General features: G+C 42.7%; 2 protein-coding genes across 2 annotated transcripts in view; one reads left to right on the top strand and one right to left on the bottom strand.

The window, feature by feature from the left end:
- Window positions 1-694: 694 nt before the first annotated feature.
- Window positions 695-1,821, bottom strand: LOC123754600 (uncharacterized). Its single transcript, XM_045737074.1, has 2 exons — window positions 1,477-1,821; window positions 695-1,285 (listed from the first exon to the last, which is right to left on the bottom strand). Exons 1-2 carry the CDS (start codon window positions 1,819-1,821, stop codon window positions 695-697), a joined length of 936 nt encoding a protein of 311 aa, XP_045593030.1.
- Window positions 1,822-4,092: 2,271 nt separating this feature from the next.
- LOC138366077 (histone-like protein HC2) overlaps window positions 4,093-11,749 on the top strand; it is a 45,113-nt gene continuing 37,456 nt past the window's right edge. Inside the window, exon 1 of the mRNA XM_069326807.1 lies at window positions 4,093-4,105. Coding sequence (XP_069182908.1) covers window positions 4,093-4,105 — 13 coding nt within the window. The remainder of the gene's footprint in view (window positions 4,106-11,749) is intronic.

The following is an 11,749-nucleotide window of genomic DNA, read 5'->3' as shown; positions in this document are numbered from 1 at the left end:
GAGAGAGAGAGAGAGAGAGAGAGAGAGAGAGAGAGAGAGAGAGAGAGAGAGAGAGAGAGAGAGAGAGAAGAGAGAGAGAGAGAGAGAGAAGAGAGAGAGAGAAAATTTTTACCTGGGTTTTCTTTCTCATTAACCTGTCCCCTACAGACCGAAGTCATGCTTTACAACAGGTGTAAACTCTGTGTCCTGGGAGGCAAGAGACTCAGCTGGCATAAGGCGGTGCTTTCCTTAATTAAACTCATTCACTCCTCAGGTGGGAGCGAGGCAGGCCAGGCCAGGTGGAGGCTGGGTAGGCCAAGTGGATGCTGGGCAGGCCTGGTGGAGGCTGAGCAGGCCAGGTGGAGGCTGGGCAGGCCAGGTGGAGGCTGGGCAGGCCAGGTGGAGGCTGAGCAGGCCAGGTGGAGGCTGGGCAGGCCAAGTGGAGGCTGGGCAGGCCAGGTGGAGGCTGGGCAGCCCAAGTGGAGACTGGGCAGGCCAGGTGGAGGCTGGGTAGGCCAGGTGGAGGCTGGGCAGCCCAAGTGGAGGCTGGGCAGCCCAGGTGGAGGCTGGGCAGGCCAGGTGGAGGCTGGGTAGGCCAGGTGGAGGCTGGGTAGGTCAGGAGGAGGCTGGGTAGACTAGGTGGAGGTTGGGCATGCCAAGTGGACGCTGGGCAGGCCAGGTAGAGGCTGGGTAGGCCAGGTGGAGGCTGGGCAGGTCAGGAGGAGGCTGGGTAGACCAGGTGGAGGCTGGGCAGGCCAGGTGGAGGCTGGGTAGACCAGGTGGAGGCTGGGTAGACCAGGTGGAGGTTGGGCATGCCAAGTGGACGCTGGGCAGGCCAGGTGGAGGCTGGGCAGGCCAGGTGGAGGCTGGGTAGGTCAGGTGGAGGCTGGGAAGGCCAGGTGGAGGCTGGGCAGGCCAGGTGGAGGCTGGGCAGGTCAGGTGAAGGCTGGGCAGGCCAGGTGGAGGCTGGGCAGGCCAGGTGGAGGCTGGGCAGGCCAGGTGGAGGCTGGGCAGGCCAGGTGGAGGCTGGGCAGGCCAGGTGGAGGCTGGGCAGGTCAGGTGAAGGCTGGGCAGGCCAGGTGGAGGCTGGGTAGGTCAGGTGGAGGCAGGCCAGGCCAGGTGGAGGCTGGGCAGCCCAAGTGGAGACTGGGCAGGCCAGGTGGAGGCTGGGCAGGTCAGGTGAAGGCTGGGCAGGCCAGGTGGAGGCTGGGCAGGTCAGGTGAAGGCTGGGCAGGCCAGGTGGAGGCTGGGCAGGCCAGGTGGAGGCTGGGTAGGCCAGGTGAAAGCCGGGTAGGCCAGGTGGAGGCTGGGCATGCCAGGTAGAGGATAATTGAGCATGACATATATATAGGCACTATTGAAAGCTATCAGCGAAGGGGAATTTGTGGAGGGTATGAATAGAAGAGTTCTGGTATAAGGAATGAGTTGAGGAACACAGAAGCAGTGAACCTCGCACCAGTTTCCACAAGGTTAACGTAAATACGTGGCAGGTCCAACCACAACAGATTTATGGGACGTCGAGTTGAAATTACATAGTAGCAAGGTGGAGGGCATGTGCATCATGGAAGGCATGTGCATCATGGAAGGCATGTGCATCATGGAAGGCATGTGCATCATGGAAGGCATGTGCATCATGGAAGGCATGTGCATCATGGAAGGCATGTGCATCATGGAAGGCATGTGAAGCATGGAAGGCATGTGCATCATGGAAGGCATGTGAAGCATGGAAGGCATGTGAAGCATGGAAGGCATGTGAAGCATGGAAGGCATGTGCATCATGGAAGGCATGTGCATCATGGAAGGCATGTGCATCATGGAAGGCATGTGCATCATGGAAGGCATGTGGCATACACGACATATGTAGTAGGGAGTTCCCGAGGATGCCGGATGAAGGGCTAAAAGTGACGTATCTCGCCTCATACTCTGTGATCTTATATCTCAAGAAACACCAACATGGAATTCCAAAATCATCCATTTTTTATCATTTATATTTTCACCCAAGCCAAGAACTTTCTTCATATAAATAATCAGTTTCTACCTGGAACCGGAGGCGGAGCAGGAGAGCCTAATCATTATCCATCAAAATTATCGTGGCTGTTTATCCGAGTCTGACAGTAATGTGGCCATAAACACTCTTGTGTGCAGGTGTGTGGCCCTGATTACGCCATTAAGGCCAGCAGGCCAACATAAACTGGAAAATCTTCTGCGCCGGCCAGGGCCTTGGTCGTTAAAGGTACGGCATTATGCACTGCCTCCTCCGCTTACCTGCCACAACTCCTAAGGAAGCACTCTTTTGTTCTACCACCGAGAACTCTATTTTGTATACGCGCGTACACAGAGATCCATGCATAGTCATATTTTCATCCCAATACTCTTTATTTTTCCTGTGTTCTTTATTTTTCATGCTAAGAGATAGCCGGATTTTTTGAAGGGATTCGAAATTAAGTAATAAAGCTTATTCGTCAGGTAAGAAGGCACTCACCAACCCACACACTTATCTAGGGCCACCACCAAGTTTTGGTGGCCCCTATCGTCAACCCACCTCGGCCCACACCAAGCTCTCGTGGCCCCCACCCGATAGTGTAGCTGCAAAGATCACGACAGTATTTGAGACTGAATTAACAAAAAAAATCACGTTTTAAATGCCAACACGTTACCATGGAAATCTTACAATTAGTGTCTTAGACAGTAGCATTATTTCAGTCCAAAACAAATTATTCATGCTTTAAAACGATGTCAACACATTTTCATTAAAACTTCGGAACGGACTTCTTGCAGATTACTAACAGTTACCGTGCAAAGTTGATAAGTAAAGAGTACCTACATCAATAGCTTTCTGCTCCACCAACCTTCTACTTCCTCTACAGATCACGATCGAAACGTTTCTTTCACAGAATATAGGCAAAGGTGTACCACTGCACAGAGCCTGATAATGAGTGATATATAGCAGGGGGGTGGGGATGGGGTTCAGCATGCGCCGTGAACTGAAAGGTGTAGAAGGGTTGCCGTTTTATGGGGCCAACTGAAATAGGAATCCAGGACGTCCAAGTGGAAAATTCAGAGAAAACGGCAGATCCAGGAACAGTAACAGGTTTAAGGACAGTGACAGGTCAAAGAACAGTAACAGATCTAAGAACACTAGCAGGTCAAGGGACAGTAGCAGGTCTAGGGACAGTGGCAGGTCAAGGGACAGTTGCAGGACTAAGAATAATGCCAGATAAAGTAACAAAGTTCTGGTCGAGGGGTAAAGGCAGGCCCATGGTGCCAACACACAGAGAAAAAGCAGGAGCAGCAGCAGCTTCCGGAATCCAGACACCAATGGAAGCCATTGTTCTAGTTCTAGTAATGAACGTTAGGAACGTTCCAGTAATAAACATTATCACTAGTTACTCAGGGCTGGTGATCGCATAAACACAACCCACACTCGTCCTGTCAAGAGCTGTGTCCACCAACAGGTGGCAGCATCTTTATGTCATTTTCTGAGTTTCCCAGTTTTCTCTGGTCGAGTTTGTTGACATGTGTGAACTCTACCCGTCAGCGACTTGTAGCAATTATCTCGATCTGTGTCTCCCGTGTAAGAGACAAAGCGAAAATACACAATTTGAGAAGAAAAAGCATTTACAGCATTTACATATTCTTCATATTACAGCATTTACTGTAATATGAAGTGAATGAACAAATACAAACAACTCTCTGTGGAACAGTGGCGTACACCCTGAACCCACTTGCCTCGCAAGAAACAACGACTTGGATTTTAAACCCTAGAGAGGAAGAATGATATTATTTGAGTAAATACTAATTTTCAATGAACAGCCCAATTAAAATTGCTGAATGGGTTATTGGCGTCGGCCGTAGCTTGGACGAGCATACCCAGAGAACGGGTTGGTAGATCGGTATCAGTCACTATACGGGTATCAGTCACTATACGGTATCAGTCACTCCGGGAGTACATAGAAGGTCTATGCACTTCCGAGTCATTCTACAATGCCTCAACGATATTATATAAATGTTTTTTTGTTTACATTTAAGCCAACGCGACTCGTTCTCAGCACCCAATAGATCGCTGAGACAGAACCAACCAGAAAATTTGGAGCACCGGAGCTCGTTCATACGATGGCCATGACAGGTAATTTCCTGGGTGAGTTATTGGAGCAATGGATTATGTTACCGCTAAAACTTTTGAACTGGTAAGGTACGAGCGTATATTTAATCCCCCCGCGGTGCGTTCTTCATGGACGGAGCGCGTAAATCCTGTATTCAAATTTGAGGAGGCGTGTCTTGTTCCCCCCCCCCCATTCTCCCCCCCTTTTCAACCCGCATTCTAAACGAAATTAAAATATGAATGATGTGCAGCTCAACTGTGGCCACACTGGACTGACTGTTCGTGCTTCATGCTCGCTTCCTGGAGTGTATATACACCCAGAGGTATAAATATACACACTGTATATACACACACACACACATACACATAAATGTACTTATCTTCTCGGTATATCTACATTGAGAGTTTTCTTTAGTTCTGAACAATATTCAAGACTAAAGTACATTTGCAGATGGATCCAAAAACGATTGTGTGGGACTTAATAACCCTCTAGAGGTTCATAGTCCCAAAACCCAACACTAAACTAACACGCTCACTAACAGAATTTGTTGACTTTGATATTTCTTTAAGTATGCGATGACAGTAATAGAGGATCGTTCAAGATTTGGGAGCATTTATAAAGCAGTCAAGCAGAGATAAGAATCGTCACCGGAAACTATTGGCTACTCAGGCTACCAGAGTCAAATCTTGATAGTCTACAAGCCCGAGCATCTGGTAAAAAGATATATTTCATGTAACTTTCGTTCTTCGGATAAAATTTTTTAAAATGAACTCAGGAAAAGTTGGAATAAAATGATAAGAATGCACGGAAGCCGAGAGGACATCAGCATTGCATGGAAGACCCTGGATAACATCAGCATTGCATGGGAGACCGTATCTCCCCTGGCATGGCATGGGAGATACGTGACGACAGATGTATTGCATGGCAAAACGCGGCAACATCTGCATTACCTAGGAGGATCGGATGACATCAGAATTACATAAAGATCCGGGATGACATCTGCTTAGCATGGGCAACACGGGACAGCATCATTTCATATGAGATCCGGAATGACATCATCATTTCATGGGAGATCCGGAATGACATCAGCATTGGGAGGCATTGCATGGGAGACCCGGACGACAACTACAATACCTGCGGGACACGGGACGACATCAGCATTGCATAGGAGACACTGGCCGACATCTGCATTGAATAGGAGACACAAACCTGCAGCTGCATTGCATGGGTGACAGACTGGACGACAACTGATTTGCATGGGGCGACACGAGACATCAACACAGCATGGGAGATGCGAAATATCAGCATTGTATGGGAGACACGGAGCGACAGCCGCGTTGCATGGGAGACATGGGGTGGCGCCCCATGTCTCCCATGCTGCATTGCATGGGAGACAGGGGACGGCAGGAATTTTGCATGAGGGCCAGAGGGCGGCGGCTACACTTCCTGAACCACACATGAATAGAATAGCAGGAAGTGTGTACTCACCTAGTTGTGCTTGCGGGGGGTGTTGAGCTTCGGCTCTCTGGTCCCGCCTCTCAACCGTCAATCAACAGGTGCACAGGTTCCTGAGCCTCCTGGGCTCCATCATATCTACATTCGAAACTGTGTATGGAGTCTGCCTCCACCACATCACTGCCTAACGCATTTAATTTATTAATACTATGAAACTACAAAAATTCTTAATAATGTCTTTATGGCTCATTTGTGCACTCAATTTCCACTTGTGTGCTGTGTGTGTGTGTGTGTGTGTGTGTGTGTGTGTGTGTGTGTGTGTGTGTGTGTGTGTGTGTGTGTGTGTGTGTGAATGCACACATGGGTGTTTGTTAGTGGCACAGACAACAGATGCCACCACTTTCTCCTTCTTTATGCATATGCAGACGTTTACAGCGCATTCCAGCATCCGAGATAGGGTATGATCCGTCATGTGCTCGGTCATTGACCCGCCTGCCGGGGTCATTAACCCCCCGACCCGGTCAATACTCCTGTCGATCTGCCGGTGACTTGGTTAGCTAGGCAAGGCATTTTGATTGCGTTAATTTAGGAAGCATTTACTGCCATAGACTAAAACAGCCTCCGTGTGCAACATTAAGTCACGTATAGACCCATCAGTGTAATCCGTGTCCACACTGTGACGAACAGCTCACAGTGGCTATCAAAGGATATATGATTGTTGCATGAACAAATGGCATGCTGCCTCAACACACGTCTGTGTGTGCACTTTAAACCCCCAGAGGGAGTCCAACACCTGGTGAGATGCGCGGATCTCATTATTGAGCTTATTGGGCCGTGTCCCTCGAAATCAACTTGGAGAAGGGATTCTAGTGACTTGGGCTCGATCGTCAAGATTTAATATGTGATAAGTTAGGTTGTTAATAGTTTTAAAAGACTCAATTGCACGAGAAGGGGCTCACTAAAAATCTCTGATTCTCAGTAAATAACTATATATTTAGATATTCACAGACTGCTATATATATATATATATATATATATATATATATATATATATATATATATATATATATATATATATATATATATATATATATATATATATAGAAATAACTTGTTATACACAGATTGGGATATTCGTTTATTAATGAAGTGTCATAGAAAGAGCTGACAGATCTAAAAAAAAAAAAAACTTAGTCATATGGTAAGTCCACTAGGGGCTCACCATTGCCCGTGCTGCATGGAACGTTTTGTTTCGAGTAGCTGAATCTAAAACATCAACAACAACTGACTGATCAACCTGTCCTCCTACAAAGAACGTCGATTTTCGCCCGTATGTGTTACATAAGGGCAAAAATTGAACAAGAAAATAAAAGCAACTCGCGAAAGTGACGTACTGTCCCGTTTTCTGTTTTGGGTCCTCTGGAAGGTTAGGAGAGAACATTTTAATTTTACCATTTTTTATTCATTTAGTTTTAAGTTCATTTAGTTTTCTTGACGTTGGGAAACCTTGGTAGGACGAGCTAGACTGATATCTGTTGTTTCTCTAATGCGGTCACTCCTCTGAATGACACACTATGAAAGGTTGCCCAATCGTTAACGAATAAGGTTAAGGGTGAAGCACTCCCATAACAAGTTCAAAGGTGGATGGGTGATCGAGCTCTGGCAATCCTCTGGAAGCCTCAAATATTTATAATTACACTCACGTGTGGTATAGATCGGGGAGGCTTCCTTAGTGTGCCTTTGTTGCTCCTCAAGTCATCTTTGAATTAGTTTCATCAACTGTTGCAACTGCAAATCGCCTACTTAGGGATAAGTAATTCCAAGAGATATCTTTATGCTTCAAGTAATCCAACGATTTGATCTCTATTACGTTATCCAGTAATTTGTTCCATAAATCAACAACTCTGTTTCCAAACCAATATTTACCCAGATCTTCAATGAGTCCTAACTTTTTGTATCCTTTGTTTCATGTTCTGTTTTTTCTGTTACATATTTTTGTGCGTCAATACGGTGAGGATTATTTGGACAAAGACTCGGCAGCAGGAAAGTGTTGCTGCTCTTCTCGAACAGAGAGGATTAATATCAAACGCCTGTCCCGAGAGAGTGCCATGGCAACGAGCACTAAAGTATCCCCACACACACACGACTACGAAAAAAATCAAATATAAAAGGTCAGATCATTGACCGTCGGAGATTTAGAAACATGAAGAGTATCGTCAACATTCGTTCTCTGAGGACAGTCGCCAGTGGCACCTATCCTTATCTCATGCAGAGAAGCAAATAACTGGCTGTTTTCTATGTGTTTGGAGCAGTGACTCAATTTTTTGTCTAGCGGAGATTTTCAGAACCTTTTCAGAGGTCATTTATTCACTTCATTTTTTACTTTTACTACACTCCTACACAAATATGTGCTATATGCAAGTGTGGATTGCACTGTATGTGCCGTAGATGGAGGAGTAGATTACCGCCATATACCGTAGTGGTACTCTAAGGAAGGTTAAAGTCTCAGTTGGGTACCAGTCAGGTATTTTTGATATTCTTCCTTATTGTGATCATTCATAGCCTGGTCGGTTGGACAGCATCTCGTATTTTGAGCCCCGTGTTCGAGGCGCCGAAGATCGTCGTGAGTGAAAGTGTGTGAAGATTTTTTAAAATTTTACGCAAAATATTTCTCTATAAACCAAAGTATGACGCTCACTAGCGAGGATGATGTAGAAAATTACATAAAAACTATACCTGGATCATAACTGAAACAATTAACACGTTTTTTCGATCTAATGAATTCATAATATTTCAGAAATAATACAGCTGTTAAGATGCAGATTCAGAATAATAATGAAATATTTTTTTTTGCTGACTAAACACCGTTTGTCAGCGGAAGTAGATTGATGATTCTCTATTATAATTAATAATTTATAAATATTATGATAATATTATAAATATAATCTATAAATTATTAATTTATAGATTATAATTTTATATATAGATTAATTTATACTCATTTGTTAGAAAAAAAATTTCTACGGAAGCGGCCTTATAAATTCCTCTATGCCATCACTGCTCAACTCTTGTTAATATGTAGAACGAGGCAATAATTTCCTTGCAACTTTGTCAACACTCTACAGAAACATATGACATTACAGTCATATATATTTCTGTCTCACATATAGCATTAACACAATGTTCCCCATCCATAAACGTCCAGCTGTTTATCTCTGTTCAACGTTATGAAAATTTGTCTATAATAAAGCAGGTGTTATAAAAGTTGTTATTAGTAATATGATTAATATATTATGATGTCTCATGTGTATTCTGAAAAAAAATAAAAATATTAATAATTTGACTTTTCATTAGGTCAATCCATTTTCATTCGTAACGTTTCCTGAAATAAAGTGATGTAAAAATACGAAGCACGTGTTTGGTGTGTTTTTATAATTGCTAAGTATTCAAACAACATGTTGTTTTTCTCTCATGGTTTTTGTTTTCGCGGATTGTAATCAAAGGTCATGTGTCGTTGGTGATTGTTGACGTCGGATGAGGCTAGTCTATTGTGCACCCATACTCACCCTGTGAGCGGTAGCGCAACAATAAGTACAGAAGGCACAAAAGGTTTGATTTAGACCTCAAGCGTGTACAGTCGCTGGACTGTCTAGTTTCCTCGTCTATTCTAAGTTGACTTCGTTATCCTTGTCTGGAGTGTAGGTTGACTTATGTATGATTTTAGCAACACAATGTACAGAAAAAAATAGCCTACCACCCACATAATTATCCTGAGGAAGCACACACAATATCTACATAAACGTTCGGAAATGCTCACTTGACTCCACACATACAATTTACACGTTCGTAAATTCTCACATGATTCCCAGTCGTAACACTTTACACTTCAGCAAGTGCTAACATGCACTAACAAAACACTCCTACTTGTACTAATACAGCTAAGCAGACATATGTTCATTCACAATTTATATCTTCATTAGCGTAGGAATTGACCTTCGAGTCCAATATTAAAATGAAAAGCACTTTCTTAACGACCTCCCAAGGTCGTTTGCAGTTGAAACCAACAGGTCAGGTCAGGTCAGGATACACTTTTGTCTAGTTTCCACTTTAATACTGTATCGTCTCTGAGAGAAAATATCAAAGGATTGTTTTAGAGCAATTTTTCATATATGTATTTTTGTGTATATACTGAATTGAGTGATGCGCAAGGAATTTAAAATCGGTATGTATATTTTTACTGTGATGCATTTGTGTCGATTGGTATAAATATGGAATATTGGAAGTGAAGTTTAATTTGTTTTGTATTTCACCTTTGTAGTTTTCCCGGTCAATGTAGGTGTATACCTATGTATAACTTATTTCTTAGAAATTTGTGTTGGCACGCATGTATGTATGTCCTGGTGAGTGTGTGTGTGTGTGACTCAGAGCTCCAGGCCACATGTGATCACGTATGTATAGTCTCATGTGCAAAAAATTCTCTAGTCATGATCTCCAAGGTGAACTGAAATTTCATGGATGGGTCTCAATCAATCTGACGGAACAGCTTACTAAAAATCTGCAATTTTTGCAATATATATATATATATATATATATATATATATATATATATATATATATATATATATATATATATATATATATGCGAACAAGCCTGAATGGTCCCCAGGACAATATGCAACTGAAAACTCACACCCCAGAAGTGACTCGAACCCATACTCCCAGGAGCCACGCAACTGGTATGTACAAGACGCCTTAATCCACTTGACCATCACGACCGGACAAAATGAGGTGATAGCCGAGGCTATTTGAACCACCCCACCGCCGGCACTCGGATAGTAATCTTGGGCATAGCATTTTACCAAATCACCTCATTCTTTGGGGCACACGTGAGGAACACAAATGCGACATATATATATATATATATATATATATATATATATATATATATATATATATATATATATATATATATATATATATATATATTTATATATATATATATATATATATATATATATATATATATATGTCGTACCTAGTAGCCAGAACTCACTTCTCAGCCTACTATTCAAGGCCCGATTTGCCTAATAAGCCAAGTTTTCCTGAATTAATATATTTACTATAATTTTTTTCTTATGAAATGATAAAGCAACCCTTTTCTCTATGTATGAGGTCAATTTTTTTTTATTGGAGTTAAAATTAACGTAGATATATGACCGAACCTAACCAACCCTACCTAACCTAACCTAACCTATATTTATAGGTAAGGTTAGGTTAGGTAGCCAAAAAAAGCTAGGTTAGGTTAGGTTAGGTAGGTTAGGTAGACGAAAAAACATTAATTCATGAAAACTTGGCTTATTAGGCAAATCGGGCCTTGAATAGTAGGCTGAGAAGTGCGTTCTGGCTATTAGGTACGACATATATATATATATATATATATATATATATATATATATATATGTCGTACCTAGTAGCCAGAACTCACTTCTCAGCCTACTATTCAAGGCCCGATTTGCCTAATAAGCCAAGTTTTCCTGAATTAATATATTTACTATAATTTTTTTCTTATGAAATGATAAAGCAACCCTTTTCTCTATGTATGAGGTCTATTTTTTTTTATTGGAGTTAAAATTAACGTAGATATATGACCGAACCTAACCAACCCTACCTAACCTAACCTAACCTATATTTATAGGTAAGGTTAGGTTAGGTAGCCAAAAAAAGCGAGGTTAGGTTAGGTTAGGTAGGTTAGGTAGACGAAAAAACATTAATTCATGAAAACTTGGCTTATTAGGCAAATCGGGCCTTGAATAGTAGGCTGAGAAGTGCGTTCTGGCTATTAGGTACGACATATATATATGCACAAATGTAGGCTCACAATTGCTGCTTGCACAAGGATGAAATATGATCACGATTGTGTTGCAAAAAGGATTTTCAAAGTCATGAAACTCTTTAAATGAGATTCTCTATTAAAGAAAGAGGCTCTTATGTAGAGTCTCCTCTACAAGCTGATCTTTATGACGTCCTTGACTTCATTATCCTTACCATCTGTTGGATCTTTTCAATGCAGCCTTCAAAGGTGTATAGGTCTGTGTTCACCATTTTACCCACTATGTTTGTACTCAGTGTGAACAGGATTACTGAGACGAAAAGAAAATCAGTGTAGTATGAAGTGGCCTTCAATGCGAAGGGTGACATCGCTATTGGTGATC

The sequence above is a fragment of the Procambarus clarkii genome, chromosome 18, assembly GCF_040958095.1.
Source record: "Procambarus clarkii isolate CNS0578487 chromosome 18, FALCON_Pclarkii_2.0, whole genome shotgun sequence".
Taxonomy (NCBI): domain Eukaryota; kingdom Metazoa; phylum Arthropoda; class Malacostraca; order Decapoda; family Cambaridae; genus Procambarus; species Procambarus clarkii.
The sequence above is the reverse complement of the archived record's forward strand: the minus strand, read 5'-3'. Positions and strand labels throughout refer to the sequence as shown.

Bases quoted from the DNA above. Each gene is read 5' to 3' on its own strand.
- LOC123754600 (XM_045737074.1), bottom strand. From the start codon at position 1,821: ATGCCTTCCATGATGCACATGCCTTCCATGATGCACATGCCTTCCATG. The intron at 1,286-1,476 runs GTTGGACCTGCC...TGGCATGCCCAG, and splicing joins CGTCCCATAAATCTGTTGTG to CCTCCACCTGGCCTACCCGG.